Source organism: Eleutherodactylus coqui, chromosome 6, assembly GCF_035609145.1.
Source record: "Eleutherodactylus coqui strain aEleCoq1 chromosome 6, aEleCoq1.hap1, whole genome shotgun sequence".
Taxonomy (NCBI): domain Eukaryota; kingdom Metazoa; phylum Chordata; class Amphibia; order Anura; family Eleutherodactylidae; genus Eleutherodactylus; species Eleutherodactylus coqui.
In genome coordinates, this window is record NC_089842.1 from 184,144,757 (window position 1) to 184,162,579 (window position 17,823).

At 43.7% G+C, this 17,823-nt stretch overlaps 1 protein-coding gene across 2 annotated transcripts in view; it reads left to right on the plus strand.

Annotated features, from left to right (window-relative positions):
- Nucleotides 1-17,823, plus strand: part of LOC136633027 (uncharacterized) — a 70,820-nt gene that overhangs the window by 31,421 nt on the left and 21,576 nt on the right. The window contains exons 1-4 of one of the 2 annotated variants that reach the window (XM_066608428.1): nt 105-412; nt 4,769-4,890; nt 9,608-9,746; nt 14,974-15,095. In XM_066608428.1, the coding sequence (XP_066464525.1) occupies nt 316-412; nt 4,769-4,890; nt 9,608-9,746; nt 14,974-15,095 (480 nt within the window). In that variant the 5' untranslated portion in view covers nt 105-315. Of the gene's footprint in view, nt 1-104; nt 413-4,768; nt 4,891-9,607; nt 9,747-14,973; nt 15,096-17,823 lie in introns of those variants that run through there. The other variant, XM_066608429.1, reaches the window with a different exon arrangement.

A 17,823-nucleotide genomic window follows, 5' to 3' on the forward strand; every position in this document is an offset into this window, starting at 1 on the left:
TTGACCTTCACCCGGCTCTCTTCTTCCGGCTCAGAGATCCGCATAAACATCCGGTGTTACCTAGAATTCATTCCTCCCGCCGCAGTGGAAGCTCAAGATCGTTCCTACTTTGGAAGAGGCACTGGCTACTGTGTAACGTTCTAGGCTAATTCTAATAAAGTGACTGGAATGCAGGCTTTCATTTACGGTGTGAAAGACTGAAGCTGTGTGGGATTCGATTCACTTTGTAGTCTGTCATATGCACGACCTTCATAGCGGCCATCTTGGTACACCCAATACAAATAACGGGATTTAAATGACACCCAGGTCTGGTGGATGGATGTGTCCGAAGCTAAGGATGCTATTCATAGCCTGTTGGGACGGGTGTCCCCGAGAGCCCTCCCTAAGGTTATTCAGTGGATGAGGACCAGTAGTAAGTAGTCCGGGGCTTGTGTATGTATACTGACCAGAGCAGTACAAGCCCTGCAATGGGACTTTTGCCTGAAAGCTATTTAAATGTAATCTATTTCCCCTTTTATCACTCATTTCATGCTGGGCTACAGCTGGTTATTGTTCTGCACTGGGAATACTGATTGTTATCATCCTCTCCAGTTTTGAGAATTTTCATGGAAATGTGTGTGAGTGATATTAGTAGTTTTTAATATACTTTTAATTGGAACTATTATTCTTTACACAGTTTTAATGAAGTTTTTTTTTAGGTTTCATGTGTTTTTTTGTTTTTTTCCCTCCAGAGTTTTGCAAAATAGGGTGTTTTAGTATTTGTGGGGTTTTTTCTTTGCATTTTTTACCAGCTGTTTGCACATAAAATTTTTGTGATTCAAACATCAAGTAGTCTGTATGATGTATATTAAATCTAAGAAAATTTAAATGTCAAAAAATGTCGCAAAAAATGCAAAGGGTCATTCCATAGTGACGTGGACACAAACGTCACACCCACAACGTTACTGCATTTATTTTTTTTATTTTATGTATCATAAAAATTAAAGCAGAAGCATTGTCATTCAGTTAAATAAGGATGTTGTTGCTTGAATTTTTCAGATATATAACACGTATAAAAAATATATAAATGCAGTGTCACAAATATAAGATTAGTGTCCACATTACTGTGCAATGACCCTGAAGGAATTGTCTCCCAAAAATACTGCTTATAGTTAGATGCAGTCCATAAATCTAAACATTTTTGTATTGACACTTGTTAAAAAAAAAAAAAAATTTATCCCCAGATATTCCAGGACTAATGTTAGAATAGCGCCACCTGCTGTTTCTATTGAAGAGCCTTTTTGCATCCACTCAACCTCAGTAAGGGTGACTACCCACTACAGTTCTTTTGACTGCGAAATTCGCAGCGTTTTTTTTCTGCAGGGGTCTATGGGACTTGTAATGTTAAAATCGCGATTTTGCGGTAAATTGCGAATTTGTGCGATTGCGATTTTAACATTAGAAGTCCCATAGACCCCTGCAGAAAAAAAAATGCTGCGAATTTCGCAGTGAAAAAAAACTGTAGTGGGTAGTCACCCTAAATGTTCCAAGGTTTCATAACTACTCAGTCTTCTTTCTCTGCAGTTTCACTGCCTCGTCTTTTATCACTGACTCTACATCTCTTCTTACTTGATTACTTGGTTTCTCTTACTGGGAACAATCACACTTTGCTCTACTGGCTAAAAGCCCATTTACACGTAACTATTATCGGTCAAAATTCGTTCAAACAACCGAAAATCAGCGATAATTGTTATGTGTAAATGCTGCCATCGTGCACCTTCGTCTGTGCGATGATTTAAAGGTGAACTTAAAATCCATCATTCAACCACAGAGAGATAAAGTATCTCTCAATAGATTGTATGCTGTGTTCTCCATGGGAGGCGGGAGATTACATTGTATTCTCTCGGGAGCCGCATGAAGAACAATGCAGCTGTGTGTACAGTCAGGTATGTGATTAGTCATGCTCTGCAAACAGCTCTTGGAGGCCCTTTTACATGCAAATAATGATGACAAAGTGTTCATGGGCATTACTGGCCATTAACACTGTATGCAAAAAGATCGCTAAAACTTAAAATCGTTTGAAAGATCTTTTTGCATGTAAATGGGCCTTAACATGGTACCAAACCTTTTTCGTTTAATTAAAGTTCAGTACTTTGGTATGCCCTATTTCTCGTCTGCGCAAAATACAGGAATAGGACTTGCCCTAAGTTTCTTCATGTGGAACATGGGTATGTGCGAGAAAAACATCCATATGTATAGGCTATAATGAGGCGGTGTAATTCTATGGACAGCACATGACTCTAAAAAACACTAGTGTGCCAGAAGCCTTAGAAAACATTTCTTCCATAACAGCGCTACATCTGTGCACGTTAATTGTGGTAATGCAGCTTAAGATCTGTCTAGACCTGCTGATTTCTCGTTTGACTGAGTGAATGATGTCCGAGTTCGCTCGTGCTGCCTGTTTATACATCGTTGGCTCGTTCAAATAAGAAATTGTTCAGTCGTTCACATTCACTGTATAAGCGACTAGAAGGACTGAACGATCGCTATTCAAACTGAACGATAAGTGAAGGAGCCAACGATGATTTTTATGCCTGCAGAAAATTAATGATGAACTAAAGGTGAACGATTTATCATTAATAATTCAGTGTAAATGTTGTCAAGGATCACTTATTTTTGCTAGTTTGAATGATTTTTTTTTCAATGATAATCATTCCTTGTAAAAGGGGCTTTAGTCCCAATTACTGTATATTGAGTATAAGCCTAGTTTTTTCAGCACATTTTTTTTTTGTCCTTAAAAAGCCCCCCTCAGCTTATATTCGAGTCAGGGAAGGCTTAAAAAAAACCTGCATACTCCCCTCCCAGCCGCCGTCTGTGTCCCCGGCGGCGTGTGCGGCAGGCTGCTTGAATTCTCTCCGCTGTCATTTCCCGCTGTCCTCTTTGCTCGGCTCTGTCATCCCCCGCCGTCAGCACTGTGTAAGTAAGAGCTGTGATTGGATCGACCATCAGCCAGTCACAGCCATTGCTTGATCATTCACAGCCAATCAATCTGCTTTAGAGTTCTCCCCGCTGTCATCTCCCTGCTCGGCTTTCAAATCCCCTGCTGTCAGTGCTGTGTAAGCAAGCGCTGTGATTGGATCGAGTGCTAGCTGTGATTGGCTGGCACTCAATCCAATCACAGCGCTTACTTACACAGCACTGACAGAGCCAAGCAGAGAGGACGGCGGGGGATGACAGCGGGGAGAATTCAAGCAGCTTGTCGCACAGACACAGATGCCGGCTGGGAGGTGAGTATGGAGGTTTTTTGGTTTTTTTCTGGGTTTTTTTTAACCTCGGGTCGGCTAATACTCGAGTATATACGGTACATTTCTAGAGCTGAGCTGTAATCCCAGACACAGGTATGGTGCTGTTTTGAGAAGAAAGTAGCCTTGTTTTTCTAATTCTTTACAAGTCCTTTATTTCATACCCCAAAAAATTTAGCAAAAAATGATTTAGAAAAATATCACTCTTGTAAGCTGAGCCTACACCATCCCGTAGTGGGTGTCGGCTGTGACCGATAGATTGTCAATCCCAGCATGTAAGGGGTTCACAGAGGGAGCGCACTCCCTCTTTGACGTCATCGGCACTCCACAATGTAATCGCTGAGGGACAATGTAATCGCCAGGGCAACTGGACACCTTGTGAGCGATACTGCATTGCATTACAGAAGTACTGCAATGCATTTTCATAGTGAAATCTTTAGGCTGGGTTCACATGGGACAGATTTGCTGTGAAATTTCTGTGCAGATTGTCTGCACGGAAATTCCGCATGTGGCTCCTAATCCCGGGATTAGCCAGCTAAGTGGATATTATTTTGCAAAAATCTCGTCCACACGCTGTGGCCAATCCGTTGCGGAAAACGGGGCGGAAATGGTCATGCGGCACGGAAATTAAAGACGCAGCGTGTCCATTTTTTTCCGCAGTGCCCTCTCTCCTCTCTATGGGGAGAGATGGCCGCAGCGGAAATGCAGGCAGCGAAGCAGCTCCAAAACCCGCAGCTGCGGTTTTCCAGTGTAATTCTCGCGGATTTTCAGTACGGCCAATCCGCGAGAATTCCACTGGAAATTCGTCGCGTGTGAACCCAGCCTAAGGTTCAAATCCCCTACAGGGACATAAGAATGTTGAAAAAAAATTGTGTTGAATATAACAATAATAGCCAAAAACCCATTTTGTGCACTTTTGTCTAAAAAAGAAAACTTTTTTTTTAAAGCCACATATTTGGAATCTTTGTATCCATAACAACCTGTACAATGAATTGAATACACTATTAATTTATCCTGCATGGCAAAAACTATAGAAGAAAAAAAAAACAATACAGGCAAAATGTGTTGCCTCCCCAAACAAAACACAATAAAGGCGATCAAAAAGCTGTATGTACGGCAAAATGGTACCAATAACACTACAGTTTTTCGCGCAAAAAGTCCCCTTATGACTTTTGAAAAGTAAAGCGATAAAAATCCCCCCAAAACAGTCATGTCCTTATAGCCAAAATAGGCCATGTCCTTAAGGGTTAATACTGTCTTAAAGTGAGACAGAATAAAGTAGACCAGAAACTATGCGAAATTTGTCACAGTGGCTCAGACTATATAGTAAACCTCCCCCAATGTCTGGTCTGTAGAAGCTTCCTCAATACATCAGATTACAGCTATGGCAGAACACTGGTTATTAACATAATCTCAACAAGAGACTATTCTTGCCTCCACGTCAGATTCTACTCTGCACTGAAGTACTTTCTGGTTTTGTTTTTTAGGTGAAATAGAAGAGCTAACAACAAGTAACTCAGATATTCTCCTCCACAATATTGCTGACTCTTTACGAAACCACTTGCCACTAGAAGCCATGGTGCTGTCAGAGGATCTAGCTATAGAAAATGTGAGATATTTAAAGTTTCAGAATGAGAATGATGCATTTTTTGGTGCACTGCACAAGTCATTGTTGCTTCAGTATTTTCCAGGTTTTGTGGCATGGAAATACACCCCATTACAGTACCCCACTATGTCTAACTGTTGGCATGATACTGCAGAAGGCTAGATTTGCTTTATGTATGGAGCTGTGTTGCTCAAAAAGTGCCAAAATTTTGACGTAAGATATTGGCGCAAACTAAGTCAACCAATAGAAGGTCTAAAAATGCAGCAAATGTATCATCCAGCACGAGTCATTGTGATACGTCTGGCTTATTTTCAGACTTTCCAGCCTAAATTCATGCTGCCTAACTTTTAGAGAGAACTAGCAAATCTGCCCCATTCTGTGTAAAGATGTGAAATCATTCCATGTGACACATATGGAAAGGTTTGAGCATCTACAGTTGTTAATGAGCTAATGTTCAAGGGGCGACTACTCCCTATTGATCCTCCTCGACCTCTCTGCAGCATTCAATACTGTTGACCACAAACTTCTCCTCACTATGCTTCGTTCCATTGGACTAGGACACTGCCCTCTCCTGGTTCTCCTCCTACCTATCCGACCGCTCCTTCAGTGTCTGCTTTGCTGGCTCTACCTCCCCTCCTCTTCCCCTCTTGCTGTTGGGGGCCCCCAGGGCTCGGTCCTCGGCCCCCTCCTCTTCTCCATCTACACAGCCCCATTGGACAGACCATCAGGAGATTTGGTTTCCAGTACCATCTCTATGCTGATGATACCCAGCTATACACCTCTTCCTGGGATGTCACAGCAACATTCCTCCAGAATGCCACCGACTGACTGTCTGTCTGCTGTGTCCAACACTATGTCCTCTCTCTACCTAAAACTGAACCTCTCAAAAACTGACCTACCGGTGTTCCCGTTCTCTGCTAACCAACCTCATCCTGACATCTCCATCTCAGTGTGTGGCACCACCATAACTCCCCGACAGCATGCCCGCTGCCTTGGGGTCATATTCGACTCAGATCTCTCCTTCACCCCCTACATCCAATCTCTGGCTCGAACATGTCATCTGCACCTCAAGAACATTGCTGGAATATGCTCTTTTCTCACCGTGGACACGCTAAAAACACTCACTGTTGCCCTCATCCACTCCCAGCTCGATTATTGCAACTCTCTGCTAATAGGCCTCCCCTGCTCCAGACTCTACCCTCTCCAGTCTATCCTGAATGCGGCAGCCAGGCTCATCTTCCTGTCCAGCCGCTACTCGGATGCCTCTGCCCTGTGCCGGTCACTGCACTGGCTGCCCGTCACATACAGAATACAATTTAAACTCGCTACTCTCATCCACAAAGCTCTCCACAGCACCGCCCGCCCTATATTGCTTCCCTCATCTCAACCCACCAGCCAGCTCAGGCCCTCCGCTCTGCTTATGAAATCAGACTGAGTGCCCCTTTAATTCGAAGCTCTCATTCCCGCTTCCAAGACTTCTCAAGAGCAGCACCTGTCCTCTGGAACACGCTACCAAAAAATATCCGGGCAATCACTGACACACTAAACTTCAGGCATGCTCTAAAAATGCACCTCTTCAGGGAGACCTACCATATCCCCTAAACCACAGGTGTCAAACACACAGCCCGCGGGCCGAATCTGGCCCACTGCCTCATTTTATGTGGCCTGCAGCGTGCCGACAGCCGCTCACCACTGAAGTGATTATCAGCTGGGGTGCAGCAGCTCCCTACTGGTAATCACGCTGTTAGCGCTGATCCCGGCGCACACTCTGACGTCAGTGTACAGCCGGGATCCTCCTTCCCTGAGCGCCCTGCTCATCAGTTCCGCAGGAGAGGACTTGCTGATAGCAAGGAGGAGGTAAGTATATGGGTTGGGGGGAAACTTTTATTACTAGGGGGGGGGGGGGTTAATATTACCGAAGGGGGTTAATTTTACTGTGGAGGTTAATATTACTGACGGGTATAATATTATTACTGAGAGGGGTTAACATTACTAAAGGGGGTTAATATTACTGAGGGGAATTAGGCTGCCTATCCACAGGGATTGCGGTTTCCCGTGGTGGATCTCCGCCGTAGGAGCCGCTGCCGGGGAGCAGGAGCCAACTGACGGATTTGTGCGGTGAGTCTATCTGACGGATAGGCTCCCCGCAGAGAACCGCGGCAATTCGCAACATGCTGTGATTTGCTGGCCGCGAGCGGAAAATCACTATGATTCTCCGCTTGTGGACAGGGGGCTGCGCTTTCCATAGCAACGCTATGGAAAGCATGCACTGCGTTCCCCGCAGCCAGATTATCGCCGCGGGGAACGCAATGCAAAAACGCCCATGGACAGGCAGCCTTAATATTACTGAGGGGGGTTAATATTACTGACAGGGATAATATTACTGTGGAGTTATTACTACTGAGGGGGTTAATATTACTGTGGGGGTCGCTATTACTACTGGGGCCACTGTAGGGTACCTTGTTACTACTGGGGCCACTGTGGGGGTCGCTATTACTAATTGGGCCACTGTGGGGGTCGCTATTACTAATTGGCCCACTGTAGGGGTCAATATTATTACTGGGGCCACTACGAGGGTCACTATTTTTACTGGGGCCACTGTGAGAGTCAATATGACTACTGCGACCACTATAGGAGTCACTTTTACTATTGCGACTACTATAGGGGTCACTATTATGGCTCATTCAAATACGCTGCGTATTTGCACAACCGAAAATCGCTTACGCCTGCATATTTAGGTGCGCAAAAAAGAAGGCAGATGGTCCCACTGAAATTGTGCACAAATATGCAGTGAATACACAGGTTTCCTATGCATTCACCATGTATTTGCGTGGCCCATTCACTTCAATGCTCTATTAGAGTGCGTAGTACGCAACAAAATAGGTCATGCTGTGTGAAAATATACATCATGTCAGTGAACTCATTGAAATCAATGGCTTCTATTCACTGCATATTATGTACGCAAATATGCTTTTGTGAACAGGCCCTTACTATACTGTCTTACACTCGGCCCTTTAAAGGTCACCATAAGCCTGATGTGGCCCTCAGTGAAAATGAGTTTGACACCCCTGCCCTAAACCAAACCCCTTAGTACGCCGCATGATAACATGGACCCTGTCCCACAGACTGCAATTCCTGCTAGCTGTAATCAACCGGCACCTGCAGTCATTCCGCCACTATACGGCCTGACCATTGTCTGTATATAGCATCCCTCATTCTTCACCTCGCCATACCCGGCACATCTCCAGCCCCTCTACCTTCTGTATCACCCCATTATCTGTAGTATGTAAGCTCGTTGGAGCAGGACCCTCACCCCTACTGTTTCCATCAATTGATTACTTCATGTAACTGTTGTCTTGTGTTATTTCCCCTGTAATCTAAGCGCTGCGGAATATGTTGGCGCTATATAAATAAAGATTATTATCATTATTAATATTAATGTTTCCTAGATAGTTTTGTGTGATTATGTGAGCCGGGGCTGTGAAGTTGGTAAGCCAAACCTCCGACTCCTTCATTTGTAACTTGTGTTTTTAAAGTGATACATTTACTGTATTAAAATAGTAACATATTTATTGAAATACAATTTCAGCACACAAAACTTTACTGAATTCCTATGAAAGGAAATATGAAACAAATTCTGCATTGAACTATACTATATTTATAATATATATTTTTATAAGCCAGAGTCAGTCCATTTCTACCAACTCCACCATAATGGGACTCTGACTATGGCCGCCTGCAGACAGCCGGGTCGGATCCGGCAGTGAGAATTCTCGCCGCAGGACCCGACCCGAGCGCCTGCAGAGAGCAGCACGTACTGACCCGCGCCCCGCAGCTCCGGATCTTTCATGTGCCGGCAGCCGGCGCATGCACAGACCGGAGTCGGCGACCGGTGAGTGACGTTTCTGTGCGGGGCTATGCGAGCCCCGCACAGAAATAGAATATGCTGCAGTTTGTTTGCCGCGCGAGATTTCACGCGGACAAACCGCAGCCGTCTGCCTAGGATTGCGTTTGCTAACGCAATCCTATGGAAGCTTCCAAGGACTGAAATTCCGCGGAATTTCCGCCCGCCTGCAGGAGGCCTATGACTCCGACCCCACAGTCCTGATGTGAACACTAGTGACATCCGCAAAGGAGTCCTAAGAAAATGGATCCTGGTAACACTGAACAGCCTCTTTCTTATGCTGTTTGGTGTTTTGGTGTTTGTGCCTCAAAAATGTGCTCCTCTGGCATGTGAACCGACTGGACATTTAAAGTGGTCATCTCTTCCTCCCATAGTGCTCGTCGACTGTAAGTAGTAGCTCTTAAATGCTGGGTTTGAAGAAGTCTCGATTCCAAGGATAACCACATGGCCTCTGCTCCTTGTTATCAATATTAAGTACTGATAGGCTGAAAAACATCTTAAAGAGACTCTGTCACCACCAAATAGCACCGCAAAAAAGCTCTTTTCAGACTGCTGTGCGCATGCTCTCTCATAGACTCTATGGTGAGCATGTACACAGTGGCCTGAAAATAATCAGATTTTCAGACCACGCATTGACTTCACCATCCACGTCTACTGTACTGGAATCCACTCTGAAAACTGTGACAGCTCTTCCACATCTTAACCTGTCTAACATAGTACCAGATGTATTTATCAATGTTTCTCATGTTTCGGATGATGATTATCTGAATCAGTCAAACTCCATCTATTTGTCTTCTCCTTCCTGTGTTCTTTCAGATTCAAAGGCTCCAGAAGCCTACTCTTCATGTAGATGCTTTTCTTTATAACGATGACACAATTGACTCATTATGTGAAGAAGGAAAGATGAGCCGTAATTACTGTATGTCTTGTGGTTCTACAAAAACAGCTCCCCTAGGTGAGTCACTGGCTGCATGTTGTGTGAACTAAACCCTACCTCCACACACAGCTGCCGTTCTTTATAATATCCTTCTTCCCCCGTATCAGAAAGCTCTTTGGGGTCCTGACGTAACGGAGCTGGGGTTACTGACCTGTCCCCGTCTCTTCCAGTGACACCGAGGGAGCTCCGTACTTATCAGGATTTTTATCCTGAACTAATTTTACTGATTTTTGAAATTGCAGTTAACTTTTTTCTTGAGGTGGGTTTTACACGGCCGAGAATCTTGCGTGAGCTTGGTACGTTGCGAGACTCGCAAAACTCACGCAAATACAAACTCCAGGCTTTTAAATGGAGTCCTATACATCACATCAAGGTGATGGAAAAATTTGTGGCACGTCCTATCTTTACGTGTTTCTCGGAACACATCACCCTATGGGACAGTAAAACGCATTACACGCCGTGCGATGCGAGGTTTCCCATCAAAAACAAACACATTCCAATCCTCTAACATGCCTAAAAGACGCGCCGGAGGATTGCTACTTCAATGAAGTCCTTCCTCTGGATCAACATTGGGGGTTAATAGGCTGAACTGGATGGACATACGGTATGTCTTTTTTTTGGCTTTACATACTATGATACTAAGTGATAGGGAGGCCTGAAAAAACGCCTCATATCGGTGGCAGATTGGTATATTAACCCCCTCGAGCACACATGCAATTATTATTCTTTCATCCTCCACTTCCAAAAGCCATACCTTTTGTATTTTTCCGTCAACATAGGCCGCTCAAACTAGTTGTTGTTTATCGCAATTAGAGCGTCATCCCGAGTGCTGCGCTAACCGCAGTAACACGCCGCCATTCAGTTTAATGGGGCCTTGCAGACCAGCTGTCAAACACTGCATTTGTATTGTCGCAATCTCAAGCGCTGTCTGCCCCCTTTTTTTTTTTTTTTTTAGCGTTTTCGCTTTTAATGCACCCCATCAGCCATCACAGTGATGAGGTGCGTTATAAAGCACTGTCAAATGCTGCACCATGCGTTAAAAAATACCGCTTGAAATCACTGAAAAATGCTGCAGTTGCAAGCAGCATTTTCTGAACGGGTGTGTGAGAGCGGCCATAGAGTTGTATTTTTTTAATGTCACCATTTAAGGTACAATATAATGTACTGAGAAACATAGCATTTTTTTCTTTATTCCACTCTACAAATAATTATAACCCTTTTTTTTTTTTTTTTTTTGAGGGAGAGTATTTTTTTTACTGCATGTCTTGTGCAAATTACACGTTTACTTTATTCTGTGGGTCGGTAGGATTACAGCAATACAAAATGTATCTAGTTATGTCTTACTAATTTTTTAAAAATTAAAAAAACGTTAAAAAAAGTTTCCTTTTGTTTTGCATTATTTTGACACCCACAACACTTACGGTATGTTTCTGCCGGCAGAGTTGTGTGAGGGCTTGTTTTTTGCATAACCTTTTATTCACTTTTATTTTCCTCTCCTGGGGTGGAAAGCTAAGCAACATGAACTATCATTTCTGACATTTGGCTACTTTTGTAGAATGTTTTTTTTTTTAAACAGTATTCATCGTACAGTAAAAAAAGAAACCGTATCTAAATAGTTTGGAAATTTACAAACGTGATGCCAGTTATGATGGCTAATTATTTTTTAGACTTTTTCTTTTTTTGTATGATTAATAGGAAAAGGGGTTGTTTTGAAATTTTTACATATATCCACTAGGGGTCTTGAACATACGATTGCTTGTAGCTTACATTACTTCTGAATTGCAGTTTATTGTGCTGTCAGCACTGTTCTATTACACCCCATTTCTTGTATAATAGAAGGGTATTATTGTATCTTGATGCCACCGGAAGCTAGGGGCTAACCTGGGTTTGCAGGAGTTAACCTCTCCTGTCAAGCCCCTAGCTTCCAATTGGCAGCCAGGATGGTGCAGATCCCCCCTCAGGTTATGCTCACAATGACCGCAGCACAGTGGCAGGGAGAATCTGGAGTCTGTGTCGCCATGGCAGGTCTAGAGGTCTTTACTAGGCCTCTCGCTGCCCTGACTGCTGCTTGGCACCCCGCAATGAAGGATGACCGGGGGTTAGGGCTCATTTACACTGGTGATTGCAAATTTTGCCGCGGCAAAATGGTGTCTGTGTTCCCGTGATTTTTGAGTGTCGGTGATGCTTTTTCTTGTAAAAATATCGCAGCCACTTGTGAATTTCTCGCAAGATTTTGCCGCAATTTTTTAGCATGAAAGACAATAGAACTTTCTAATGTTAAAAATGCATCACATCACACAAAAATCGCAATTTCAAGTGTTGCGATATGATAAAAAGGTGGCTCCATAGGGAAACATCCAAAATATTTAAAAAAAAAAGCAAAATGCAGAAAGATCGGATATGCTGCAATTTTTTTCACTCCACAGCGCATGAGTAAAAACATCGCAAATGGGAATCAAACCATTGAAAATCATTGGTTTCATAATTTTTACACTTTCACTCACTCTTGCATTGTGCGAAAAGCGTGCGATTTTATCTGAAGTGTGAAGGCCCCTTTAGAGGCAGCCTGCTCTTTCTGTCTAACAACTCTGTAAGACCGCCCTCATACGGGCGACACGGCATCGCCACAAGAAAATCGCAATGATATTGCATCACTGGTCCGTGCGATATCGCTGCGTCTTCTCGCGGCAATACCGTGATTTTGTAGCGCTACAAAGTCACGTGACTTTGTAGCACCACATGCGAGGATTTTCAGGTGGGGGCTTCAAATATAAGCCCTACCCTGAAAATAAGCCCTAACTGCAGAAAAAAACTGGTCCTTGGCACTGGTCTTCATCTCTTCTAGCCGGGGATTAAAAGATCCCTGCCTCCTGGAAGCGATAGTTGTGATTGCCTGATGCTTAGCCAATCAGAGCCAGCACTTGATAAATGGCTGTGATTGGATCATCGAGTGCTGGCTGTGATTGGCTAAGCATCAGGCAATCATAGCCAGCGCTTCCAGGAGGCAGGGATTTTTCAGTCCCTGGCCAGAAGAAATTTAGGACAATAGTGCCCAGGACCCGGGGAGAAGATGCAGCTTGGCTGACAGCACTTCTTAGGTGATGTATACAGTTTTTGTTTTGTTTTGGTTTTTTTCCTGCAGCCAGGGCTTAGGTTATGACTTTGCCAGAAGAATTTGCTACTGTCAAGTCGTATCGCACCGCACGAAAATCCTGCTCCATAGAGAAACGGGTTACAAAACCTCACAAGTCATGGGCATATCGCCGGACCCGTAAGGATTTTGTGTTGGGATGTCCCATGCTACAAAACATTGCAGGTGTGAATAAACCTATTGGAAAGCATGGGCTTCTCATACATGCGATTTGTAGCAACGCGACAAAATCCCTCGACTTTGTCGTCCGTGTGAAGGAGGCCTAACAGTTAGACAATCCACAGCTGGTGATATTCTGCAACATGTATGAACAGATACGGTTGCTCCAATATAGAAAATGATAGTTTCTCAGAAATTGGCTGAAGATTGCAAAGATTACCCAACACACCACACCATCATTGTGAACTCTTGCAATGGTGTCTCTCTAGAGCTGCATTGTGTGACAAATGGCATATTGTGGTGTTCAGCAATGATGATCACCAAGCGAGGGTGTTAATGCCATGTGGCAATTGGGCCGACCTTCTGCTATTTCTGAGTGCCACACAATTCGTCCGGGTAGAGTCATAGTCTAGGGTGCCATCAGCGGCTGATTATCTATAGTATGCATCAGGGACATATTGATGGCACGTTGTTATGTTGATGAGGTGCTGCAGACGATTGCACTACTATATCTTCAGGACATACAAGATCCCAATTTCCAGCCCCACACAGTGAACATCAGCAAGTAGTGAGTCTTGGAAAGACTCCCAGATCCCTCTCTAATTAAGTATCTGTAGGATATGATTGGACATCAAGTAAATGCCCTCACTCAGCCTCATAGTGAAGATAAATTGCGGACTATGGTCAATACCACATGGTCAGCACTACCCCAGGACAGTATTCAAGCTACATCGTGTTAATAACTATATTGCCTGGCATGGTGGCCCCACTGCTTCCTGGTCATCCTGTTTATTGGGTTACAGGGGAGGTGTAAATGTTTGAAATTAAAACTGATTATTCAGAACTTAATTCTGGGTATTATTTCGACTCACTTTGAGCATGGTGTGCCATTTTCTCTTTGAGGCAACGTGTATTCATAATTACAAAGCATCATTTTTATTTCCTTAAGAATTAGTAAAAGTGTGTTGAACTTTGCTTCACTTAGATCTCGTTCACACTAGCATTTTTTAAAGGGATCAAGTTTTACTAAAAATTTAAATCCTAAAATGGAAGTGAAATGGAAAGCATCTGTAAGCTTTCCACTTAAGACAAATCCGTTTACTTATGCAGCTGCTAGACATGAGGAGATAATCAGGATGGTGGTTCTTCAATGAATGTGGCTCAGTGGTTAGCACTGTTATCTTACATTGCTGGGGTCCTAGGGTCCAAGCTCTTCAAGGGCACCATCAACTTTTGAAAGACTCCATACAGATGTCACTCTTTGGTCAGATTTGAACCTGCTAAATATTGAGCAACCATGCTTTTTCATTCTTCTTTCACGTCTTCCTTTTTTCTCCAGAGGACAAGGAGAAAAAGAAATGGAAGGAGAAGGAGAAGAAGGAAAAGAAAAAGATCTCCTCTGGAGAATGAAGAAGCTTGATGGCTCAGTGGCTAGCAGTGTTGCTTTGTAACACTGGTGTTCTAGGTTCATATCTGACCAAGAGTAACATCTGTATGGAGTTTTTCAAAAGTTGATGTTGCATTTGGAGAGATTTGAAGCTAGGACCCCAGCATTGCAATGCAACAGTGCTAACCACTGAGCCTCATACACTGAGGAACCACTACATTGCTTTCCAATTCCATCCACCTCCTATTGAGCACAATGCAATAAATAAAGGATCTGTCTGTATTCTGTTTTCAGAACTGGAAACGAAAGCTTAGTAGTCTGTTCTTCTGATCAGTGTAAAAGGGGATGGGGGAGGAAAATATTGAAACTGAACACCTGCATCAATATATTTCTATGGCCGTGAAAACGGAAATGGAAATACTAGTGTGAACTTAGCCTTTACACCTTCACTTATGCTAAATCTGTACATTTATGTAAAATATATACCATATTGTAGTTAGTAAATTGTTACATTACCAGGGACTTCTACTTTATGCTTACATTTGCAGACTTTCTCTCCCATTCTTTCTCCATTCTGGAGCTCAAATTTCTTTTTCACAATGTCATACCTGATCTGAGTGGAAAGACTTTATTAGATGTGGGCTCAAGACTTGGAGCAGTCCTGTATGCGGTAAGACATGAAATTAAATGGATATTTCAATCTAAGAAAGTTATGGTATATTATTATGATTGGTGGAGGTCTGACCTTGGGACACTCATGCAGGGAAGATGAGCACTCTGGGGATCGGTGGCATAGTTAAAGGGGTTGCAATTGCGACCGGGCCCCTAGGCTAGGGGGGCCTGCAGGCTCCCCTCACCACACTCATGCTGTCTGGGCTACATCACTGAATCCTAAGACACCCAGTGATGCAGCTGAAACCTACTGATCTTACAGATCACATTATCATTGAGTCAGAGTGGACACAGTCGGCAGTCTTTTCTGTAGCAGTGACAGGAGCGAAACTAGTTCACAATAAATCAAGGTAAATGGACATCAGTGAACACCACACAGGCAGGGCTTCTTAACGGCGCACCCGTGAGCAGGGTTTGTTGTCTGCTGCTCCACCAAGAGATGCACAATTTGTCATAAAGGCTGCTGAGGCTGGAGGAGGAGGCACCGCACCTGCCTGCATCCAAATTCACAAGCTGCGTTCACATGGCAGCATTACACCGCATTTTCCATGGTAAAATATCTTCATTTTAGCATTTTACTGAATGCATTAAATTTTTGGGATATAATTTATATGGCATGGATTTTTTCATTCGCGTATTGTGAAATACGCATTGCGGTAAAATAGAATTTACATGTCCAGTTTTCATGTTGAAACCACACTGGGCTGCCACGGGTGCATTTGCCCTATTACCATGGGCATGATCAAAATCTGTGGCAGGGAGCAAGCGTGCAGCTATAGGGGGTGCAGAAATAGTAGTAGCTAGCGGGCCCTGGAGCCTTAGGAGGCCCAAAGCCTCCTTTATCATATAAGAAAGCACCAGTATTATAAATGGCACATGGATGGTTGAGGGTCCCTGTTATAGATTCTGCATTAGGGTCCCCTACATTTAGCCTCTACCTAATCTTCTAAGATTCTAGCAATGCCCCCACCTGCTAGTGTTTCATCGATGGGCTTCTTAAGAGACCCAATGATGCAGAGAAAAGTAAAAGTGCAATGGGTGCCTGAGCCTTTAGCTACTCCTCTGGTAGGGAGGTTGTTCCAAACATCTTGGAGAACTAAGCACAGATCTTCATTGGATGACAGCTTGCTCAAATCCTTCTGTCTCTTCATGTAATCCCAGACAGATTGGATGATGCTAAGATCAGGGCTCTGTGGAGGCCATGTCGTCACTTGCAGGACTCCTTGTTCTTCTTTATACTGAAGCAGTGGCATAACAATAGTGGTTGCAATTGCATACTGGCCCGTAAGCTCGGAAGTCTCATGGGATAACATTCCTAGGCTTTGCTCCAGAAGTATTGCAGGTTTTTTATCCTCTTTTACAAATTATGACTTGGAGTGAATGTAATAAACAATGACATATAAGCTTTCTATTGACTGCACCTCCCTGTGTGGAAGACTCACATGAACTTACTAATAAGCCAAAGGATAAGAAAAATTACCAGTGCTTCAATGCAACCAATGAAGGAGAAATAATAAGTTGTGGCACTTACTTTACAGGGGTGCTGTATCCCCTGGCACCCCTGAATCCCAGATGGCAGATGATGTCACAAGCGTAGCCAAAAAGAAGTGTTTATTCATCCATAACGTAACATGCGACGCGTTTCGGCTTAGACAGAAAGCCTTTCTCAAGCATCAGAAAGGCTCTCTGTCTAAGCCAAAACGCGTTATGGATGAATAAACACTTCTTTTTGGCTACGCTTGTGACATCATCTGCCATTTGGGATTCAAGGGGTGCTAGGGGATACGGCACCCCTGTAAAGTAAGTGCCACATCTTGTTCTTTCTCCTTCATTGGTTGCATTGAAGCGCTGGTAATTTTTCTTATCCTTTGGCTTCTTTCTTTATTCCGTGGTTGAATTTTTTTCACTTCTGGAATTATACCATGACGCTTTCCTGAGGATGTTCTAACTAACCGATGCAATCCTTATCCAATTTCAACTATATCCGAGGCTCGGATCACCCTATACCATCCAGATATTATCTGGAATTGTATACTATCCTGGATTGTGACATACCGGTGCCTCCTAGTACGGCCCGGTAACGTCGGGTGAGTTATTTTTTATATATTTTTCCTCACCCCCATATTCCTAATACACCTAGCCTCTGGAGCGCTTTTCACGTTTTACTGTTTATGAACTTACAAATGCGAGATGACGTGCTATTTGGTCCATGAATGGAGGAAGATTTCTTCTGGCAGTCTACCCCCATTTACTGTGAATAGTCAGTCATTCATAAATGAACCACTGCCTGTTTACACTGAGCAAGACGTCTCCCACTAGTCACTTTCTTGCAGTGAGCTGAAACAAAGCAACCTGTGACTAAGGTCTCTCGCACACGGGCGAAATTGCATTGTGAAATCCGGAGCAGGATTCCGGCTCCGGAGTCTGCAGCAAATCCAGCCCATAGCATGCTATGAAAAAACGCAATTTCCTGCCCATGAGCGGAAATGGATTGCGTTTTTTTTTTTTTTGTGCAACCTACGCACGGCCAGCTTCCATTGAAGTCAAGGGAAGCCATCCATTTCATGGCCATTTTGCAGTCATCATTGCAGAATGGCCACAGGAGATGCGTTATCGCCATAGCGACGGCGCGGCATCCTCTCGTTGTGCATGTGCCGGCCAGCACATTCTCAGCAGAGGAGGCTGAGTCAATGCCATAGCGAGGCATCTTCTGTACTGCGCAAGTG